This window comes from Chanodichthys erythropterus, chromosome 12, assembly GCF_024489055.1.
Source record: "Chanodichthys erythropterus isolate Z2021 chromosome 12, ASM2448905v1, whole genome shotgun sequence".
NCBI classification, from domain to species: Eukaryota; Metazoa; Chordata; class Actinopteri; order Cypriniformes; family Xenocyprididae; genus Chanodichthys; species Chanodichthys erythropterus.
In genome coordinates this window covers 42,311,652-42,335,792 of record NC_090232.1, presented here as the reverse complement: position 1 = coordinate 42,335,792, position 24,141 = coordinate 42,311,652, and the positions used below count along the sequence as shown (strand labels likewise).

At 36.4% G+C, this 24,141-nt stretch overlaps 2 protein-coding genes across 2 annotated transcripts; both read left to right on the top strand.

Moving 5' to 3' along the window:
* Positions 1 to 664: 664 nt before the first annotated feature.
* Positions 665 to 6,306, top strand: pld6 (phospholipase D family, member 6; the record flags this gene model as incomplete). The annotated part of the gene is made up of 3 exons (XM_067404124.1): positions 665 to 864; positions 947 to 1,170; positions 6,053 to 6,306. Coding segments are annotated over 3 exons (678 nt in total), but the record flags the coding sequence as incomplete, so codon positions are not given.
* A 2,626-nt stretch (positions 6,307 to 8,932) lies between these two features.
* On the top strand, positions 8,933 to 23,901 carry rab3da (RAB3D, member RAS oncogene family, a). The gene is made up of 5 exons (XM_067404507.1): positions 8,933 to 9,227; positions 11,725 to 11,961; positions 20,924 to 21,042; positions 21,233 to 21,357; positions 22,268 to 23,901. Exons 2-5 carry the CDS (start codon positions 11,725 to 11,727, stop codon positions 22,453 to 22,455), a joined length of 669 nt encoding a protein of 222 aa, XP_067260608.1. The 5' UTR covers positions 8,933 to 9,227; the 3' UTR covers positions 22,456 to 23,901.
* The last annotated feature ends 240 nt before the right edge of the window (positions 23,902 to 24,141 follow it).

The following is a 24,141-nucleotide window of genomic DNA, read 5'->3' as shown; positions in this document are numbered from 1 at the left end:
TTTTCTGAAATGCGACCACGAGCGTCAAAGAAATGTAGGAGATTTTGTGTTTGCCGTTAGCTTCAGTGTTCAGTTAAAAATAAAACATTAAAGCACGTTGTTGTACATTCATTGGTTTCATTGGTACATTCATTATGTCACTTATATGAAAACAGCAATTGATGATTTCATTGTTACATTTCGGAGATTAGCATAAACCTGCAAGAATGATCATTTATATTAACGCTCCACATTTTTACTCTGTCACATCTGTGGTATTTTTCTATAATGAGCTATTATTGTCACTGGCAACCTACTTCTCATTTAACTGTCTATTAAAATAAATAAATAAATAAATGGACATGAAAAATTTCACATAAATATTGTTTTTAATTTAATTAGTTGAGAAGACACTTGCTACCAATCACAAACGTGTATTCCGGTGTAATTGTAATAATTCATTATGCATGGGTAAAATTTGTGGGCTCTGTCCATGCAGGATCTGTCCCTTTTGACAACGGCCCTGATTTTCGATAATGACTGGCTGGTTGTTTATGATCCCAACTGTATGTGACTATGAAATGGAAGAGCAAAAATTTTAGCAATGTACAGTCTCCATTGCTTTTTTTTCCCTAAAGTGTAATACAATGCTGCTTTCCTTTTCTAATCCATTCTCACTCTGTGTGTGTATTCTCAGGTGTCATTTAAAGAGCTGATGAAAGTGTTAGGGCTGGGAGCCGTAGCTTTCGCTCTGGGGGTGGAGTGGTTAGACTGGCTGAAGCGGCGTCTGAGAGTCTCTCGTGGGCCTCTAAAAGAAGTTCTGTTCTTTCCTTCACCCCATGTCTGTGTTGAGCACCTGTTCACACGCAATGGACGTTTCCCATGGTAGTTTGCTCAACTTTTTCCTAATCTAAATGTTTAATAGTGTGTAAATCAACTAATTTCTCTGCTTTCGCTCTGCCCTCAGTGCATGTCCACTCCCCCATGGAGTTGAGACATCCTTCTCCAGGCTCCTCGAGCATCTCCTGTCTGCATGTAGGTCACTGGACCTGTGTGTGTTCTCCTTCTCTCACATGGAGCTGAGCAGGGCGATTCTCCTCCTGCACAAACAGGGAGTCATTGTACGAGTCGTTACAGACAGAGACTACATGACCATCACCGGATCTCAGATCGGCACCCTCCGTAAGGCAGGTGTGTGGATGTACTGTATATACTGTATGTTTCAGTCTAAATAGCTTTAGCATGTTAATGAATATGGCAGTGGTAATGTATTTGGTCTTAGCCAACTCAGACCAAATACATTAACATTATAAACTTAGCCCCTTATGAACACTATCACTTTGGAATAAGGTCTCTAGTGTTCCACTAACCAGCAGTAACCAGACAGACATTACCTTTGAATATGCTTTAAAGGGCCATGAAACCCTAAACCAAATTTTCTGAGATTCTAACAGTTATGTGTGTTGAACAGCATAGAAGTCAACGTTACCATCCATTAGTTTTGAATCTAGGAGAAAACTAGTTCATTTTAAACCTTTTTGCACTATTTTCAAGTTTCTGCTTTAAATTCGACTTTGTGTCAACATTTTCTCATACTATAGTATGGTGATGACTCATAGGTGTCTCGTCGTAATTACTCATGAGACTGCATGTCCTTATCCCATAAGAAGACGTGTTGCTTAATTCATGACAGCACGCACCTGATTATTCATGACATTGTTTTCCTCTGACAGACGCTTCAAACAGTGAGATCGCATGCAATAAACAAGAGATGTATTTAAGGTGCAATATGTAAGATTTTTGCAGTAAAATATCCAAAAACCACTAGGCTAGTGTTATATATTTTGTTCACTTGAGTACTTAGAATATCCCAAATGTTTCCAACTATTTGTAAATCATGAGAAAATTGCAATTTTACCCAAGGCTCCGGGACGTGTGAGGAGTCGCCTGTCAATTGCGCCATACCCGCGTTACCCTCGGTTTCCGGCTTTATTTTGTAGAAATCATGGAAATGCCAAAGACGCTTTAATATTTACATGTTTTAATAGACAAGGGAACAGCTGTTTTGATATATTTATAGACAGAAAATTATTGTTATATAGGTCAACACTTTTAGTCTTATTGTTTAAATCGAATTTTCTTGATTTTTTGCAAGTACCGTGCTTTACCATGCCTCAGAGAAAAACACTATTTTGTCAAGTGGCTAATAGCAATCAGATGCAGCTTTATTTTTAGTAACAGTAATACAGCATTTTCTCCATCATACAATACATTTTAAAATTAATTGCATGCCATTTATCAACACAAGCCATCCAGCATTTAATATAATATTCTAAAATCGATAATAATCTTACTGCAGTGTGCAACAGTGTCTCACAGCAGCCGCCGAGCGAACACACAGAGTAACGTTATAATATCATTTTCAACACACTCAAATGTATCTACAGTAATATGATAAACAGAGCTGCGTTACCTCATACTCATGACCGGAAAGACGGAAGCGGCGCCGGCGACCTTGTCATAATAAAAGTTCTGCTGCTCGTGGCTTGCGTGGCGCAATCGCTCCAGCTCCTCGTTCTGCTCCCACAACACTCGGTCCTGCTCTGCTTTATACTATAGTAACGTTAATAATCTCATCCATGAACATGATTTCTTCCTGAGTCCAATCCCAATTGTTTCCACTGGCTGTGATGTGAAGACCACATGTCCCAAGATTCCATGCTCAAACTTGCCATCATCAAGCTACGCCTTTGTTTTGAATAGGCCTCTAGCGACCTCTAGCGGACAGAAAACTTACATATTGTACCTTTAATGGGTCAAAAACAAGTGTTTTTGCTTTGTAAGAGTTTCTGTGTCACACAAGTTTTCTTCAATATCTGTGTCATTGACACAAATGCGATTCATCCACATTGTGAGTGTAACCAGTCTTTACGGCTCTTTAACCGATCAAATGGCTCATAAAAATGCTGTAAAATAAGTCTCAAAAGTTATCAAAGATGCAACAGCGTCATATATGCATTCAATGCAGAGAACAAAATGCGAATGGCTGTGCATTTTTTTGTGCATTAAATTATAGCAAAAAAAACGTGTATATTGTGTTGCATGTAATGGTAATTTAAAGTGTGCATTTGTGGGAAGCTTTGATGCTTTTAATGAGAGCGAAATAAAACTGTCAGAATCAGAAGCTGTTGCTGTGTTGTCAATCTCCCCTCATCCCCCTCTAATTCACAGCTTAACCACACCTACTTCTGTAGACTTTTTCAAAACCATGGTGTGAAACAGGGGGTTTCATGACCCGTTAATCACGGCGGAGGATCTTGGACCAATTTCAGAGAAAATCCCCCCAACCAAAAGAGGTTTAGTTTCGTCTTTTGTTAAAGTCAGACACACTAACTTTGGCCTAAGTGTTGGGGACATTTAGTTTTCAAACGCAAGAAAAAGCAATCTTAGTTATGATTAATTTAAAAAAAATCCTTTAGACATACATAAATCCTGTAGCAAATATAGGCATGTAGAGCTGGGGTAGTGGAGGGTCTCAGAGGAACTGCAGGAACAGATTACGACGAACACTGAACCAGACTATTTAAATGTTGAGCAAGCCATCTCAATGGCTTCAAGATCAGCAGAGGCCAATCAGTGTGTGCGGTGTAGTAAAGATGTGATTGTTTGCAGATTGCATGCAAAGGACCTATCAGCCTGTGCCATCTAGAGTTTCATGACTGAACTAGTTATATACACTGATGAGTCACAGGTGAAGCGAATATTGTTGATCATCTCCTAACAAGACCACATATTAGATTAGATGGAAAGCAAACAATCAGGCATGTGTTGGATGCAGGAGGAATGGGCAGGAACAAAAGATCTGAGTGACTTTGACAAGGGACAGATTTTTATGGCAAGACGGCTGGATCAGAGTACCTCTGAAACAGCAAGGCTTGTGTGTTTCTCCTGGTCAGCAGTGGTGAGAATTTACCAACAGTGGTCCGAGGAGGGACAAACCACAAACCGGGGTGTTAGGTGCGCAAGGCTCATTGACGCAAAAGGACAACGAAGGCTATCCCTTCTGGTCCGAGTCAACAGAAGGTCTACTGTGACACAAGTCACACAAACTTTTAATTATGTTATGGGAGGCAAGTGTCACAACACACAGTTGCACTCTGCTCTGTATGAATTTGAATAAAATGAAAACTAAAAGACTTTCAAATCACATGAGCCAGTATTTTATTCACAATAGAACATAGATAACATACAAGTTTAAACTGAGAAATTTTACTATTTTATGCACAAAATGAGCTCATTTCAAACTTAATGCCTGCTACAGGTCTCAAAATAGTTGGGACGGGGGCATGTTTACCATGGTGTAGCATCTCCTCTTCTTTTCAAAACAGTGTGAAGATGTCTGGGCATCAAGGTTATGAGTTTCTGGAGTTTTGGTGTTGGAATTTGGTCCCATTCTTGCCTGATATAGGTTTCCAGCTGCTGAAGAGTTTGTGGTCGTCTTTGACGAATTTTTTGTTTAATGATGCGGCAAATGTTCTCTATAGGTGAAAGATCTGGACTACAGGCAGGCCAATTCAGCACCCGGACTCTTCTACAATGAAGCCATGCTGTTGTAATAGCTGCAGTATGTGGTTTTACATTGTCCTGCTGAAATACACAAGGCCTTCCCTGAAATAGACGTCGTCTGGAGGGGAGCATATTTATAGCTCTAAAATATTTATATACCTTTCAGCATTCATAGTGCCCTCCAAAACATGCAAGCTGCCCATACCGTATGCACTTATGCACCCCCATACCATCAGAGATGCTGACTTTTGAACTGAACGCTGATAACACGATGGAAGGTCTCCCTCCTCTTTAGCCAGGAGAACAGGGCATCCGTGATTTCCTACAAAAAGGTCAAATTTGGACTTGTGTGACCAAAGAACAGTTTTCCACTTTGAAACAGTCTATTTTAAATGTGCCTTGGCCCACAGGACATGATGGCGCTTCTGGACCATGTTCACATATGGCTTCCTTTTTGCATGATAGAGCTTTAGTTGGCATCTGCAGATGGCACAGCAGATTGTGTTTACCGACAGTGGTTTCTGGAAGTATTCCTGGGCCCATTTAGTAATGTCATTGACACAATCATGCCGATGAGTGATGCAGTGTTGTCTGAGAGCCCGAAGACCACAGGCATCCAATAAACGTCTTCGGTCTTGTCCCTTACGCACAGAGATTTCTTCAGTTTCTCTAAATCTTTTGATGATATGTAATGTACTGTAGATGATGAGATTTGCAAAACCTTTGGAATTCGACGTTGCGGAACATTGTTTTTAAAGTATTCCACAATTTTTTTACACACTTTTTCACAGACTGTAGACTGATCTTTACTTCTGAGAGACTCTGCCTCTCTAAGACATCCCTTTTATAGCTAATCATGTTACAGACCTGATATCAATTAACTTAATTATTTGCTAGATGTTTTTCCAGCTGAATCTTTTCAAAATGTCTTGCTTATTCAGCCATTTTTTATCCCCGTACCAACTTTTTTGAGACCTCTAGCAGGCATCAAATTTGAAATGAGTTCATTAAGTGGATAAAAGTGTAAAATTTCTCAGTTTAAACATGTTATGTTATCTATGTTCTATTATTCGGGTTGTATGCTAAAAATTCCAGAAATTTTAAAATTCCCTCTTATTTCCTTTTTTTTTTTTTTTTTTTCACGACTAGGTGAACCTCCTTACTGTACTTAGCATGGGCCTGTCCTCCCAGCTGTGGTATGCAGTATGAAATAATTTATAGTCAGAACTTGCACGACTGTTGCAAGTGGTAAATGTGTCATTCATACCTAGTTTACAAGAGCAGCTCACACATGTTCTGTCTGGCTCAACCTTTGTTATTTCAGTACACAATGCTGTAACTTCTACAAGCTCTCACACCCGGCTACTGCAGACTGATGTGTTAGTGCAAAATTAAAGGATCTAGATGATTCACACATGGCGAATTTGACAGATGTTGCTAAATCACATCTGCAAGTGGATTTGGAGCTAATTAATAGTTTCCAATCTGTTTTTCACCTCTGTTACAGGCATCTGCGTGAGGCATGAGATGAGCTCAGCCGTTCATATGCACCATAAGTTTGCATTAGTGGATGGCAAGAAATTGATCACTGGCTCCCTCAACTGGACCCTAACCGCAGTCCAGAGCAACAAAGAAAACATCATGGTTACAGAGGAGCCGGAGCTGGTACAGCCCTATCAGCAGGAGTTTCAGAAGCTGTGGGAGGCCAATGATCCAGCCAATCACAAACCTCAAACCACAAACGGGGGGCTCAATACATAGACATGTAAGGTTGAGTGGATAGATAGGGCTTTACCTTTCTTTTTTCCTTAAGGTTTACATTACATAGTTCTACATGGAGGCATTTATTTTATTTGTTGGATTACTTTTAGATGCTAAAAGCTTGTTTTGTTATTTCTGACTGTTTGTCTTCATGGCAATCTCAACACCTTTAGGTGTTTTACATTCAAATTTTTATGAACATTTTTTTTTAATAACAATTTTCATATTTAGTTCAATATAATTATAATTATTAAAGATGTGCCTTTAGTTCAAATAAAATCTGCTAAAATATTCCATAGCTCTGCTTATAAACACATAGTGTGTAAAGCAAGCTGAAACCTGTGAGTGTGTTTCATAGCCATGCCTTTGATTGCTCAATTCCTGAAGGCGCTCGCCTTTTGTGTTCCTCTTTTGTGACTAGGACATTTTAGATAAGCTTGTTTCTGTATCTATGTACCTGAATATTATATCAAAAAATAAATATCTTTAAATAAAAGATGTAAATAGACTTAATGTACTGAAGGATTTATTAAGATTGTTTCAACCCAAATTTGGGTAAAAAAAAAAATGGACAAACCTAACCATTGAGTTAAATTTTTAAAGTCCCCCTGTGGTGCAAAACAAGTTTTTAATATTGCTTATATGTCTATGTGGTGTTTTAATATGCTTTAAGACAAACTATGTGCAAATTCATAAGTCAGCACCATTGCTGAGTATTTCCTATTTAAAACTGCAGTGAAAAAAAAGAACGTCTCAAACCTGGGGTTTGAAATCGCTGGTGTTTCTGACGTCACCAACTACCTTGTAACCTATCATGTTATCGTGCTGTTGGGCTTTAGCATATCATTATAACCATGACCGCTCTGAAGCAGGAGTGTCTTTTGAGAATACTGTATATCCCGGTATATTTTTCTGTTGATCTAAAAAATCGAGTAGATTTGGCGATATAGTGGGTGTATAACGTATATGCTTTTCTTCACTGACTTTAAGTTGATTAAATCGTTTCTAAGGATACTGATTGTTAGAAAACTGCTGTCTGACTAGCGAATGGAACATGGTTTGTTTAACATTAGCAACACATTTTTAGCTTTTTGATAATGTAGTCAAGCAAAAGGCTAATCATATTAATTACCGCTATGTGTCTGGAGTTGTAAAAAGCGATAGGCCTACCATTGTGCAGCATTTACTTCAGTAAGTTCACCGAGTGGATCTCTTGAGCTTGTGCGAGTGAGTGGATGCAGGACTAATTAGCATATTTATATATCTACGTATAATAAATGAGGCAAGGGTGTAGAGTTACATTTAAGCTATTTTAAGACATGAAGAAATTTTCAAAAAATCAAGGACATGATTCGGACATGTTAAAGGGTCGTAAAAAAATAGTCACACTTACTTTCTTTGCGGTCAAAATGACATAGGAAATGAATGGGAAATACGAAAAAAATATGACAAAACTTTTTTATTGGTACAAACTACAAATCAGACACCGTGCAGAAAGAAATGAACAGCAAGAAAGAGGTTACACGCAAAAACATTGAGAGCAAAACATTGAAACACACATTCACAGACACACACAACACACACAAATGAACCGGTTTGGCTATAACAATATTGTAAAATTGAGCCAAAACTCAAATAAGAGGTTGAAATCGGATCAGACCCAGACTTATTAAGCTGTAATAAAACATACCCGTTCATTTTTGTTATATTTTTATTGACTTTTGATGTTATGTGTAACAAAATGCCCTCCTCTGTGTTCAGGTTTGACTGTAGTAAAATTAATGCAAAAACTGACACTTCAAATCAACATTTTAAATTAAAAAAAAAAAAAAAAAAAAAAACTAAACCTTGACAAAAAGTAGTCTTTGAGAATGTCTAAGTACAAATCCAAAACTTAATAAAAAAAAAGTATTTGTGTCTAAAAACACTAGAGAATTTATAAGCCACTTTATATAGAACTATATAGGAATCTAGTGGTTACACCATGGCACTGCATAAGGGTTTCTTTTTTTTACCCCCACCAAATGGCACTAAAAAAATTTATTTTAAATGCCTTGTCTCTATTTTAACATGGAATACTGCTTTAATTGAAAAATAATTTTAAAATATATATATAAAAAAATGTGTATTATTTTCAATGGGGAAAAATAGTTAATAAAAATTGTACAAATATTGCATAGTATCGTAGAATATACTCAAAATTTGATATAACAATCAAAAAATATTATTGAACAAAAATATATTACATTGGTTTTCCTGAAAAACAACAACAAAAAAAAAGTTACTTTTAAAGCCTTCGGTCACTTTTCACCATAAAAGACGGCAAGTGTGACTCCTAAACGGAGGACCAGAGGGTTAAATAAATAATGATTCAAAAATGGACATGGATATAGAAATATCAGCGTTAAATTCTCTTTCTAATAAATAGACAGTGCAGATTCATGACATTTGACCACAATGCTTGTATAAATAAACTGTAAAACTGTCAATCCTGTTACTTTTTTCCACCTTTTGAAAATGCTAAGGGCACCCGTTTCACAATGCCCCGTATGTAAATGGAAGATGATAATGCTGTGTGGCTGACAGTGGACCTGTTGATTGGTTGCTCCGTAAGTGCAGGCTGGACGCTCGCCAGTGCCGCTGCTGTTCTGGAAACAGCCGTCGCTGTTTCGTTGAGCCGTCAGCACAAATAAAAACTGGTCGACAGCCAGGTCGCTGCAGGCATCAAGCTTCTTGTTTTGCAACGCCCCTCTAAAGGGAAGGGAATGGTCGGTTTTTAAACAGATAAGGCGAGTGGACCATTTCCAGTGTGTTTTGAGGGAAAAGTGAAACTGGATCGCCGAAGACTGGATGTCCGAAACCAGCAGCGCTACATCAACTTTATAGAATAAAATAACCACCTCTAAGAAGAGCAGGATAAGGTTAGTCACCCTATTATGTTTGTGCCCGAAGGATACGCATTTTTCGTTTACAGTAGAGTCGTTTTACAGTAGACAGATATACGAGGAAGATGTCCATATGGAAGCATGACTGGAGCCCCATTTATTCCCTTTCCACCCCGGGATTCAGTTATTGATGACATGATCGTATGAACATTTTCTGAGAGTAAGATCGCTGATACTGTGTTTGACACATCTGTAGATTTCATAGTTTAGGGTGTGTGCTGCTGTTTGTGTCGACCAGCATCAGATCAAATGTAATTTGTCATTTAATCTTAATCTTCGCCTGTGCAAAAGGGCTTTCATGTCATTTAATTTCAAATCGCAGTGGCACAACAGCATTGTGTTCATTCATATGTGTAAGGTGTGTCATATCCTGGTAACTCCCAGGTAATTTTACAGGTGTTGATGTGATCACCTCCTCATATGCTTGAGCAGGATGTTAACTTATTCAGGAAGGTTTCTTTTGTTTTTCTTATGAGGAAATGTGAGTTTATGGAAATAATTTTTCATTTACTCATCCTCATGTTGTTAAAAAAAAAAAACTGTATTGTGTTGTTTTGTCTGTGGAAATCAAATGAAGACTTTTCGAGGAGTCTTAACATTGCTCTTTTCCATTAAAACATAGCTCAAAGTGTCTACAATATGTCTGGCAAGCTCAAAAAGTGCCTTAAAAAGACCATAAAATACTATAATATTGAGTTGTATTTCAGGTCTTCTGAAGTCATATGACAGTTTTCTGTGAAAAAAGATTGAATTTTAAGTCGTTATTCACAGAAAATATTCAGTCATACCAGTTTGTTGTAACTTATTGATCAGCAAAAAAAAAAAAAAAAGACCTATATTAAAAGTCCTTTTTGTTAATTAAAATAAAGCTGAAATATAATGTGTAAATAAAATATGTAAAAAAAAACATAGAAAATAAGAAACAGGCTGAAAATTAGTTTACGTTGAAGTACTAAAATTTAAATAAATCTAAATAGAAATATTTACCATATATATATATATATATATATATATATATATATATATATATATATATATATATATATATATATATATATATATATATAATCTTAAAAAACGCATAAAATAACTGAGTCATACAGTATCAACGTTCTATCAACATAATGATAGATTCTGTATTTAGGGATGAACTCTTCCTTAATATTCCTATTATGTGCTTCCCACTTAAAGGACAGTTTTTATGGCCAGAATGAATTGTGCTGAGCTGGTCTCTGCTGTAATGGCTCTGATTCAAGGAAAGATCCTCACTCAGCATGTCTGAAGCACAAAGAAAGAAAGAGAGATAGATGACAGTGCTGGAAGAGTACTTTAAAGTCATCATCAAATCAAAATTGACCCTATTTACTTTGTTAGCGCACATTACTAGTCTTGTGGTGAACAATTAATTCAAGCAAGTTAATACACAGAAGAAAAAAAAATAGTTTGTAGTGCCAATCTTTAATCAAAATCTGAAATTTTGCTTCCGCTCTGGAATGGCGTTCCTTTTCTGATGACGTCAGATTGACGGCTTGGGTTGAATATCCTTAACAATTCTCCTGCAACCGTCAGTCTGCTATGAGCGAGGGATGGGGAGGAGGTGCGCTAAAATAAAACCCTGCCCTCTATTCAATAGTCCATTTCACTTGGAAATGCATCACAGCGCTGAATTCGGTTGCAACTTCCGGTTCACTGTGACTTTAACTACAAATGACAGAGTATCAACTGAGCTTCAGCTAATGTTGGGTACACATTGCATGATTTTAGCCAGTGCTTGTTCACATGAGTGACAATTGCATAGTGTGTAAAGATGCGATATGACAGAAGCACCAATGCATCACCAATGCCATAAGATATTTAGCATGCTAAATATCTGGACCTGTCTGCGACTCAAGAGTCATGCAGTGTGAAATGTGTTTCTGGAAATTACATCGGTGACATCGACAATGACCTACAGCCAATGAAGTTCAGGGGGAGGAGTCATATAGACCTGCAACAAAACATCAGCAAACATGGCTTCTGCAAGCAACCATTCTCTCACGCATATTCTCCTTTTCTTTTTCGCTGAAAATCAATGCGCAGACAACCTGGATCGGGCTACCGTTTTTTAACAGGAACATATCCAATCTCGCACGAGAAGAACTCTACTATAGTATAGAAGTCTGCTATATCACTTCTCACGTGTTTGGTTGTGAAACATCGCTTGTAGTCCAGACAGAGTTGTCGGCGACTCTATTGAAATGCTATGTGTGCAAGCAACTAAATGGTACGCCAGACCAGTCGTGTAGTGTGAGAACAACAGCAATCTGATGACTTTGAAAATCACACAGTGTGCACCCATTATAAATGAGCAAAAAGGCCCAACATACGAAGGTGGTTTTCTTCTGTTTAGATTTGTTGGAGTATTAGACAATTTTCATTATTATTGTATATAGCTTATCTGTCTAATATTTTCACTTTCCCTCCACCCCTCTAGATGGCGTCGGCCAACGATACCCGTCACCAGACGCAGGTGCAGAAGGATGTGGCCGATCAGAATTTTGACTACATGTTCAAGCTCCTCATCATTGGCAACAGCAGCGTTGGAAAAACTAGTTTTCTGTTCCGTTACGCTGACGACTCCTTCACCTCTGCGTTTGTCAGCACGGTCGGCATCGACTTCAAAGTCAAAACGGTTTACCGCAACGAGAAACGAGTCAAACTGCAGATATGGGTGAGTGTGGAAGATGAGGCATTGGAGTCGTTTATGTAGCTTACTTGAGGATGGTGACAAGTCATTTCACTCAGCAGCCGTCTTTGAAACGCCTCTCGGGCATGCAAGTGCAGCTCCTATCTCTTTGAATGGGGAAACATCAAATTCTCCAAAGCTGCTTGCCAATCTTTCAAATAAATTTCATATTTGAAATACTGACAACAGCTGTCTCAAAAATTTTGTTTCTAAATGCTCGAATCATGACAAAAAACTGTATTTTTCAGGATGGATCAAGCTAATGCACATGCGCAGTCCTAAATGCGCGTCTCTTGTGTCTCATTTTGGAGGCGCGCGTCTGACTGTTTCTATAGGAACCGGAGCTTCTAACGGCTTTATAGTCTTTGGTAGTACCCAATGGAAGTATTTTTTCATTCAAAGTCTAGACAGAAAATTTTAATTTGAGTTTTTCGCATACAGATGACAGCATTGTCAAAAACACAATCCCCATTCACACAGATCTGAGAAAACGACTAAAAATGCTGTATTATTCATACCAGGCCAGTAGTTGGCGATGTCAGTTTGTAAAGAAACACTGCCGACCTATAGTCGCTGTTTTCACAAATTCACGTTTTTTAATTTTACGCAGAGACAAAAATGGTATCATTTTAAAAAACGTCTCGGTTACGTATGTAACCCTCGTTCCCTGAAGGAGGGAACGGAGACGTACGTCAGTAGTGACCGACGAAAAGGGAACTTGCAGTTTGAATCCTGTTTTCAAAAGCTGGTGTTTTCAGGCCCCCAAAATGCCGTTCTCGTGTAAATGAACGGCCAAAGTGCATACATTTTCCAGTTTTTACTTGAAACTGTGTTGTGTAAATGGCCCATAAAAAACAAAAGATACTTAAGGCTTTAATGAGGTTACAATGCAAATGACATTGAATTAAAATGACAAATAAATATAACATAATTTAAAGATGTTATATATAGAAACAACATATTTTGTGTTTATTTCAAAATATGCATATATATATATATATATATATATATATATATATATATATATATATATATATATATATATATATATATATATATATATATAGATACACAAATTTGAGAGTGTAGGGAGACTTAGGCTGCATCTGAAATCGTATACGAACAGTTTGTGACAAAAGAAGTATGTCCGAATTCTCAGTACTCATGAAAGAGTAGGTAAAAAGCACCTGGATGACCTACTACTTCCGGTAAGATTTTGAAGTGTGCATACAAAGGATGCTTTACTATCCCATGAGGCCATGGGAGAGGACGGCAGTGAAGTGATGCTACGGATGCTGGTCGATCACATGATAATGACAGCATGGCGAATTTAGTACGTCCGGATTACATTCACACTACACACATTCATACTATGTAGAATATACTTTTTTAGCGGTTGCAAAGTAATTACTTCTATCTCAAAATAAAGTATGCGTTTTCCGACGCAGCCTTACTCTATCACATCATTCACAGTGATTTGTGGGAGTAAAGCTGGCACTTAAGAGTCATTTTGGTGTGATTTGCTCATTTAGTTTTTCAGCTTGGTGGAGATTTCTCTGCAGAATTAAGGGCAATGTAGTTTTTCCACCATTAAACATGATTATTTAAAAAAATAAGATGAAATAATGTGGACTGACAACTATATATATTTATACATACATAAATATACCATTAATTAACAACCTTGTAACTCACAGTAGGGCTGACTTTAAAGATTTAAAAGTTTAAATGATTTAAAAAAAATTCCCCCATGGACAAAATGAATGGGCTTCTTACTTCCAGAACCCGACTGTTGCACTCTATAGTCTGGCTCTGTGAGTCTTTGGTGCAATGCTTTTAGCTGCCAGAATTTAAATACATTAATTTTAATGCAGGCATATTGGAAGAATAAATTCAATGCTTTAAAATCTGTTAATATTCATATTTTAAAGTTTAGGCCAGAAAAGAAAATTTGTTATTGCCAAAGTCGAATGTTGTGAAAAGAGGATACGCTAACCATTTGTCAGTATGACTTAGTGATACTTTGATCAAGATAATCTAGGTGGAGTGTGTGTGTGTGTGTGTGTGTGTGTGTGCGCGCGTGTGTGTTTCACTGGTGTGTATCAGCAATGATGGTTAAAGTTACAAAACATTCAGTATGACCCAAACCAGATGGCCCCATCATTAGATGCATTATTTGTAGAGCGTGCACAGACACACACACACACACAGGGCCCAATCCATTTTGAGGGAACCTTTAGAAAATAAAAGCCATAAAATCAAATTGGTTGTGCTTTTTGACCATCCAGACCAGCATCCATCTGCCTTCTGCACTGAATCACTAATTTAATCAATACCGAGAGGAAGTTGGCCCAATGCTGCCAAAGAATTATTTATGATCTGATGTGTGTTTTTGTGGCTGCATGAGTGTTTCTCTAAGTAAATTTATGTTAAATACAGTGAATTCCTTTGTTTTGAGACTGTAATTTTAGTTGTTATTGTTGTGCACCAGTTAACAGCCGCAGCCTTCCTCGACAGAGGAAGCGACAGCACATATTGCTGATGAAAGGAAGTGGGTGAGATCGTCTCAGAGGTGTTGAGTAGCATTCTCCCAGAATGCACTTGTGTGCTGATAACCCACCATAGAACAACTCATCTCTGCCTCCAGTAATCTGAAATTGACTAGAATAGAACTAGAATATAATCTATTCACTAGATTTTTACACTGCATGTGTAAATCTGGTGGACCCAATGCTAGGATTGTGGGTAAGTTGCCAGAACGTTGCTATGTTGTATGATATTATGAAATTTTTTTAGCACATGTGGTTGTTAGTGTGTTCTATGTAGTTGCTTGCTGGCCCAAGTCAACAGAGTCCACCATCAAGTCAGACTGTAGCCGCATTTCCATTAGTACCCTTTGAATTGCCCAAATTGAAATTAAGAATTGAAAATACGCCCAATGGAAACACGTCAATTTCGCAAAAACTCGTTTTTTTCTGTTTTTTCAGGCAATTCAAAAAATAAATATTTTGCAAAACTGCGATGGAAAGAGTTTTTTCGCATTTACAGGTCACCTGGCGTATGTAAAAGTCGATCATTCATTAAAGGTGCCCTAGAATTGAAAATTGAATTTATATTGGCATAGTTAAATAATTAGAGTTCTGTACATGGAAATGACATACAGTGAGTCTCAAACTCCATTGTTTCCTCCTTCTTATATAAATTTGATTTGTGCAAATATTGGGTACGCCCCCAATATTTGCATTTGCCAGCCCATGTTCAAGGCATTACACAAGTCAGTATTAACGTCTGGATGTGCACAGCTGAATCATCAGACTAGGTAAGCAAGCAAGAACAATAGCGAAAAATGGCAGATGGAGCAATAATAACTGACATGATCCATGATATCAAGATATTTTAGTGATATTTGTAAATTGTCTTTCTAAATGTTTCGTTAGCATGTTGCTAATGTACTGTTAAATGTGGTTAAAGTTACCATCGTTTCTTACTGTATTCACGGAGACAAGAGCCGTCGCTATTTTCATTTTTAAACACTTGCAGTCTGTATAATTCATAAACACAACTTCATTCTTTATAAATCTCTCCAACAGTGTGTAATGTTAGCTTTAGCTCCGTTAGCCGCAGACTAGCTACTATCACACTCATTCAGAATCAAATGTAAACATCCAAATAAACACCATACTTACATGATCTGATATGCTGCATGGCAAACACTTTGTAAAGATCCATTTTGAGGGTTATATTAGCTGTGTGAACTTTTTTTATGCAATGTATTATAGAGTTGTGAGCTTGGGGGCGGAGAGCACGAGCATTTAAAGGGGACACGCACAGAATCGGCGCATTTTTATTTATGCCCCAAAATAGGCAGTTAAATTGAATAATAAAAAATCTATGGGGTATTTCAAGCTGAAACTTCACAGACACATTCAGGGGACACCTTAGACTTATATTACATCTTGTGAAAAAGGGTTCTATGGCACCTTTAAAGAGGACGCGGTGTGTTTGGACAGAAGATGAGAGTTCTTCATTAAACTCATAAAAGGCAAAAGTATTACGGGACTACTGGATTTTAAACAACAAATGAAATGCAACAATTTGAATTTATCAAAGCAGATAGGAGGGAGAAACACCCAGAAACACCTCATATGTGGCAGCTCACAAGTATAAGGGGCTTTCTTTGCCATAAATGCATGGATAAGATGCCTATGTATCCTTTGATTAAAAATAATGGCTAGTGCAGTGGCTGGGATACATGTAAACCTACCAACATCCATTGCCATGATTTTTGGAATGTCTTATGGCAAGAGGAAAAAGACGCTTTAGTCGTATAACATCAGTTACTGGAAACGTCGTCATTTCGCAATAGTTTTTTCGATATTTAGAAAATATCTCAATTTTGTATAACCTTCATATATATATTTTGTTAATAAAAGGGCCCACACAACAAATAACATCAGAATAAAATTAATACTAAATACTAGAAAAAAATAACAATAATAATAATAATAATAATAAAAAACAATAATAAAAATAATAAAAATAATAAAAACTTGGTAATCCAAAAAAATAAAATAAATAAATAAAATAATAATAAAAAATAAATAATTCTTTACAAAATAAAATCACAGGTACAAAAAGGTGCTAAATATACTAAGCATAGCCAACATAGCCCACCAGTCTATATACCGGGAGGAAAATAATTACTACCAGTGGAGATGTATATCCAGGTGAATGAGGGCCTTTAATTTTCCTACATATCTTAGTAAAGGTCCCCAAATTCTATTGAAATCATCAGAGGATCCCTTCATTGTGTGTCTGATTTTTTGTAATTGACAATGGAAAATATCTTTAATCCATAAAGAATAAGTAGGAGGTTTAGGTGATTGCCAGTTTAATAAAATTATACGCCTTGCAAGCAGTGTGACAAAGGCTACGAAGTCAGACTTATATTTGGGCATATCAAGAGAAGGAGAAAGAATACCAAATAAAGCAGTGAAAGCCAGACGTTCAATCTGATTTTAAAAAACTAATTTTGTGCAAATCTGTAATGGAAATGTGGCTTGTGATATTTTGCTTTCTTGATATGCGTCGGGTATTTTTTTTACTACCCACCAAGAGGAAACTGTAAGAATGATTGAATAGAAAAGCTGCAATGTCAAGGCTGATGCACAGCTGATGGCACAGTCCCAATTGTTGTATCATATTGTGCTGATGCTTTATCAAACATTAGATAAGAGGTTCTCAACTGGTTTTGCTTTAGTGTCCAGTGCATATGTTACATTGGATATCAAGTGGCGACCCAATGTTATATCAAATGTGTTTACCATATAAAAGTTTGTTGACTGTCTTGTAGGGCTGGGATAATACATCTATTCTTGATTCACGATACAAAGAATCTGGAGTGATTCTGACATTTTCAGAATGTATCGTGATTCTCTCTCAAAGCGATTATGAGATTAGCTTTTAACAGCAGATGGCGCTACGTGCTTTAGAAACACCTCTACTCTGCTTGCTTACAGTTCCTTTACACACACCGCTTAAACCTTAAATAATCTTTCATAAAGTTCGAAAAGGTTGAAGCGAATTACAAGGTTGTTCGCAGTGAGCTGTGTTTACATTAATCTCACGTCATAAAAGCATTCAGATCTGAGGAGCAAGTATATTTAATTACCTATATGACTCAGCCGAACGCATGATCGCTGTTCAGCACTCTTCTTCGTGAGCATTTGAGTATGCAGTTAAAAATTAGCCTAGAGTGCCATCTGCTGTTAAAGCTCAGAATCGATTAAAAAGAGAAAATATCAGGATCAATCCAGATTCATTGCATTCAGTGTTGTCCCAGCCAACCAATCGCTTCTTACAATCTACGCTTGCCTTTATTTTCTGGTCCAACTAGATGGAGCTCAGCCTGCATGTTAAGTCTATCGTCCTCCTCCTCCCCAGCACCACCTGTCTAAATCTGCTACAGGGTCTCTTTTGTCTTGCAGCAGCACGTTTTACTATCATATAATCTTGGGGTTCAGCTTCAGCAGGTGTTCTTCTCTGTATTTCTTTTGGTTTATCAGAGCGTGTCTGCGTACTCTCACTGCAGTCACAGCAGCTGCAGCAGCGGCGTATCCAAAACTAAACCCAATTGCATTTATATTTCTCATTAAAGGGTTAGTTCACCCAAACATGAAAATAATGTCATTCAATGATATTTTTGTTGAATTCTGATGGCTCAGTGAGGTCTCCATATCCAGCGATGAAATTTCCTCTCTCAAGATCCATTAATGTGCTAAAAACATATTTCATGTGAGTACAGTGGTTCAATATTAATATTATAAAGCGATGAGAATATTTTTGGTGCGCCAAAAAAAAAAAAATGACTTAACTAGTGATGGCCGATTTCAAAACACTGCTTCATGAAGCTTCAGAGCGTTATGAATCTTTTGTGTCGAATCATGATTTGGATCGCGTGTCAAACTGCTGAAATCACATGACTTTGGCACTCCGAACCACTGAATCGACACAAACGATTCATAACGCTCCGAAGCTTCATGAAGCAGTGTTTTGAAATCAACCATCACTATATAAGTCGTTATTTTGTTTTTTTTTTGGTGCACCAAAAATATTATTGTCGCTTTATAATATTAATATTGAACCACTGTACTCACATGAATTGATTTCAATATGTTTTTAGTACATTAATGGATCTGGATTTCATCAAAAATATCTTAATTTCCGTTCCGAAGATGAACAAAGGCCTTACGGGTGTGGAACGACATGAGGGTGAGTAATAAATGACATTATTTTCATTTTTGGGTGAACTAACCCTTTAATAAAATGTGTGTTACAAACTACTCTGAGAGGTGCATTGACTGAGAGAACCACTGCATTAAATCCTCACTGATGTTGGTTTCCTTCTTCTGTTGTCAAGATCCCAGATCGCAGGCCAAGCCTTGTGATGTGTACATGAGTGGTGTATTTAGTGGGTGGGGAGGAGCCACATTGCTCTTTACTAAGTGTTGGAGATGTTTAGTTAATCAGTAATGTTTTATTGACAATATTTCTATAGCAGTGAGTATGAAGTAAACTAATCAAATGGTTAATTTTATGCTATATAACAGCTATTATAGCAAAAAATTAAAAAAAACTTGGGGAATCAGCGCACTCTATAAAGTCTTTGGATACTAAAGTGTACCATATATTTGTAGAAAGTACCATACACAGTATGTGCGTGTTTACATTTGCATGTACTCTGTTTACTTAAAGGAGGAGTTCATTATTTAAAGGCAAGTGCGAATGCAATTTGTTGCATTTCTCTATGAAGGAAGAGCAAATATTACACATTACATTGGATTAGTCATCGCAGTGCTCTGTAGATTTAACTGCTGTATTGACACAGTCATGGACCTTGAAGAATCATTTCATTGACATTTCCCGACTTTAAAGGTTGCTTTCAGATCAAAATGAAGCGTGTGTGTGTGCGTGTGTGTATTGCAGCTAGCACATCTTATCTCTGTTGAAAGAAGGGGCTGAGGCTTTTGTTACGCTCCCATTAGTTTAAATTCAGTTCTTCCCCTAAAATACAATACATGCATATATACAACCCTCTAACAGCTGCCCAAACCAAGAGTAACCATGGGAACCTCCATAGGTGAGGTCACAGCATTCTAAATAGATCATGGAAACTAAACAAACGTTGCCTAGTTACCAGATTAAAATGGCTGTTAACCTCTAAACCCCTGACTCTTTTGTTTGCATTGCATTTACTTATAATAATTAGTTTTACACTACATTAAGAGAAATTATCAAATAGTCAAGATACATTTGCATTGACTTTGCTGGCAATAAAAAATGATCTAACATTGTCAATATCGCTGCGATTTTTAATGCACTTTATATTTGCACCATTAAGTTTCCTAAAGACGTAATTAGACAATTGTGTGATCCCTCCTTTGCGAGGAAGCCAGCATTAAAACTATTATTAAACACATAATTTGCTTCATCACTCAAAATCGTTTACATAAGTCTCTACATAGCATTTTGCATGCATTAAAATGTTTTATTAAAAATATAGGACCCACTTTATATTAACTGGCCTTAACTACTGTGTACTTACATTTAAATTAATAATTTGTTACAATGCACTTATTGTGTACATACATGTTTTTACATTGTACTTATATTTTAAAAACACCTGAATGTAAATACATCTGTAATTAATTTCTGTAATTACATTTATAATTACACTGTTGACCCATCCCTTACACCTTACCCCTAAACCTACAAACCACCAAACTGGTCCCTAACCTTACCCGTACCCCACCTCAATAGCAGCAAACGTGTTTTGCAATTCAATATGAACCCAATAAGTACATTGTACTTAGTTTTTGATGTAAGTACATAGTAGTTAAGGCCACTTAATATAAAGTGGGACCAAAATATATGTAGATAGCTACAGAAATGAAAATAATTGCACTTCACTAACTCTATTTTAGTTATTTTAGTTAGTAAATATATATATATATATATATATATATATATATATATATATATATATATATATATATATATAGATATATATATATATATATATATATATATATATACAACTAAAATAACAGAGTGACGTGTAGTTATTTTCATTTCTGCATTTCTGTTGCTATCTACATACATTTTTAATAAAACATAATACATGTAAAAATTATCTATATGGCTTATCCCTCAAAATTTTGCATGTAATTAATAGTGAATTTTATTTATTTACAGTCTTTTAGCACTCATTAAAATATGACATTCTTCTAGCAATAAATAACAACAACCAACCATTGAGAAAAACAGATCATGAGGTTGACAGACTCAAAGCATATAAAGCAATGAATTCTTTCTGCTATCCATATGGTTTCTGCTATACAGTGTTTTAGAAAGTAATGCTTAGATGTGTTTGTATGTTGTTTGTCAGGACACAGCAGGGCAGGAGAGGTACCGAACCATAACCACAGCGTACTACAGAGGGGCCATGGGCTTTCTGCTAATGTATGACATCACTAACCAAGAATCCTTCTACGCCGTTCAGGACTGGTGAGTTAGTCCTATAGGGATGCTAAAGTCCCAGAGTCAGGCTTCTTTTATTTAATACCAATCTGCCATGACCCTTAGGTTGTAACTGAGAGTGAGAGTGATTGAAATGTTCCTTGTTGAAATGTCACACAGCCACAAAGAGCACGTCACTTCGAAATTGACAGAATTTGTTTATGAATGTGTTTTCCAGGGCAACTCAGATTAAAACGTACTCATGGGACAACGCTCAGGTTATTCTAGTGGGGAACAAATGTGATCTGGAGGACGACAGAATGGTGGCCAGAGAGGACGGGCAAAGACTGGCTAATGAGCTAGGTATGTTTCAGGACAAAAGAAAACATCAGCCACACATACGTATATGAGCCTGTAAATAGAGACTTCAGCATGCAAGGGTCCAGAATTAACTTTTGCTTGCAATCGCTCCCAATGATGGGTGAATTTTACTGGCAAAAAAAAAAAAAAAAAAAATTAATATATAATATATATATATATATATATATATATATATATATATATATATATATATATATATATATATATATATATATATATATATATAATATATGATATCACTCTATTCAATTTAAAGATAGAAAAGAATTTCTCAAATTAAACTTATTTTACATAATATTTACTGGAATAAATTATTTGAATAATAAAAGTTTATAACAATCTGTAAAATAAACATTGTATTTTATAGAGAAACACTGATTTTATAACACTATAAGATCTAACAGCTGGATTTGCAGATGTTTATGAGGTTTATGGCATTTAATGTTTATTAGATATTTTAAAAGTTGTCTAAATTATATAAAAGCTTTTTTTTTCCAACAGTGTATGGGGAAAAGGTATTATAGGATGTACGTTTCATTTATTAGAACTGTTGAAGTCGGCATGAAATGGAATATTTCTGCAATGTTTCATAAAAAAATAAGAATTGTCCATTTTGATTTCATGGTGACTTTAGTTTAAAAAAAAAAAATGGGAATGGGAAGCTCCTGTGAGTCCCGCTTCTGACTCTTATTGGCCAAACAGAAAACTTAATGACAATATCAGCCAGCCATTAATTATATGTGGACAATGTTTTTATTCTATTTGTAAAAAGTATAGTTTTGGGTTAATAAACCATACAGTTTTATTAAAATATGATTTTATTTTATGTGTATAAATATAACTCAAGATACCTCCTCTTCCGTTTCTCTCTTTCTTTGCCATCTTTTTACAGGCTTCCAGTTTTTCGAGGCGAGTGCAAAGGATAACATTAACGTCAAGCAGGTGTTTGAGCGGCTGGTCGACATCATCTGTGACAAAATGAATGAGAGCTTAGACGGAGACCCCAGCATGTTAACCAATCACAAAGGCCCGAGTCTGCAAGACACGCCCCCTGATGGACAGAGCGGCTGTGGATGTTAATCATCCTCTCTCAACAAACACTCATACTTGAAGGCAAACATTCGCACACATGCACTCCCTCTCTCTCTCTTTCTTTCTCTTACACACACGTACACCGGAAGAGAGACTCTTACGCAAGTGTACAGCCAGTATATACTATGAAATGCCAACCAAACAGTAAGAATCCAGCATAAGCCCCTTAAAATGAATAACCAACATTTCTGCTACATAAACATGCCCCTCAGGGATTGAATGAAATGGGACAGGTTTCCTTTTGTGTGAAGTGTGGCTGCTAATACATTAAACTGTGATATCATGATGAGAACAGCTGGGAAAATACTGCATGAAACTGCAGAGCAGGAATCAGAAATTCACATGCCAAAGTCTTAACTGTTTCAAACTACTCCAGTGTCTGTTTACGTCATGCATTTGGTTGTCAGTGTGAAGTAGCTTTGAAATGTATATGGATTATTTTAATGGATGCAAGATTATGTTTTACTTTAATATAAGTGATAAAAACACATTTTAGGACTGCCCTGGAAAAATCCAGTCAATATGATTGTCAATCTTCATAGTTTTTGTTACTTGTTTCAAAGTATGTCCTCAAGTCAGAATATATTTGTCTTTGCCATTTGCTTTGAATGCAATAAATTTGCTTCCCTGTGGACACTAAAGGAAACCCTGAAATTACTAATCACTTTTTCCTGTGACTAATGACCTAGATTATAATCAGCAAAGGTCAGGGAAGTTGACTCAGTCACACAAATGGTTTTAAATAGGTTACAAAAGGTTAAGAGTGGCTGAAAAATTTGTTGAGATTTGAGTGAAGAGCATAGTGGTTTTTCTATGTAGACTCTCTTTTTTTATGTAGGTGTATATAAATCAAATGTAAATTCATGTATCAGTTACACGGTGGAGGTTTTGCATCCTCTCACGTGACTTTACATTTACAGTTACCTTTATTCATTACTTACAAGTGAGGAATACAACAAGTGAGTCTTCATGAAGAGGAAAATAGACACAAGAAGTGCTCACAATACAAGTTTCAGACATTGCTCAGAGTATCATAAGCTACAATAGAGAGATATTAAAGGAAGTGAAAGGATAGGGTTTTTTTTTTTTAAGATGAGGTTAAGTGCTCACCAAAGAGATGAGTTTTCAGCTGTCTTTTGAATATTGCCAGGGATTCTGCATTTCGGATGAAGGCAGGAAAATCGTTCCTCCATTCATTCTCAATTACCCCCCACTAAAACCAGCACCTGCTTTAGGGCGTCTGTTAAAACTCAATGGGCTTAGGGGAGGCAAAAGAGATCCAGACTCCTGCTGTAACTTCAGCTGCTGGTGTCGCTGTTGGAAAGTGTTCCTTTAGAAAAAGTGATTTCTACACTTTTTACTTTATTTCTACGCTTTCACAATATTTGCATTATTTTATTTTTGTTATATGGATTATTTTTTCATCATTTTTTTTTTTTTTTTGAGGAGGCACTGTCTTCCTTGTCTCCTCGGAGGAAATGCTCCTATATATATATATATATATATATATATATATATATATATATATATATATATATATATATATATATATATATATATATACACATACACAGGTCTTGACATTAACACCCGCCAATCCGCCAAATGCGGGTGGATTTCAGGGGTTAACAGGGGTTGGCGGGTTGAAAATTATATATATAATATATACATTTT

Excerpts from the sequence above, each read along its gene's own strand:
- rab3da (XM_067404507.1), top strand. The coding sequence starts at position 11,725 with ATGGCGTCGGCCAACGATACCCGTCACCAGACGCAGGTGCAGAAGGAT. Across the intron at positions 11,962-20,923 it reads GAGTCAAACTGCAGATATGG|GACACAGCAGGGCAGGAGAG; the intron begins GTGAGTGTGGAA and ends GTTGTTTGTCAG. Across the intron at positions 21,358-22,267 it reads AAGACTGGCTAATGAGCTAG|GCTTCCAGTTTTTCGAGGCG; the intron begins GTATGTTTCAGG and ends ATCTTTTTACAG.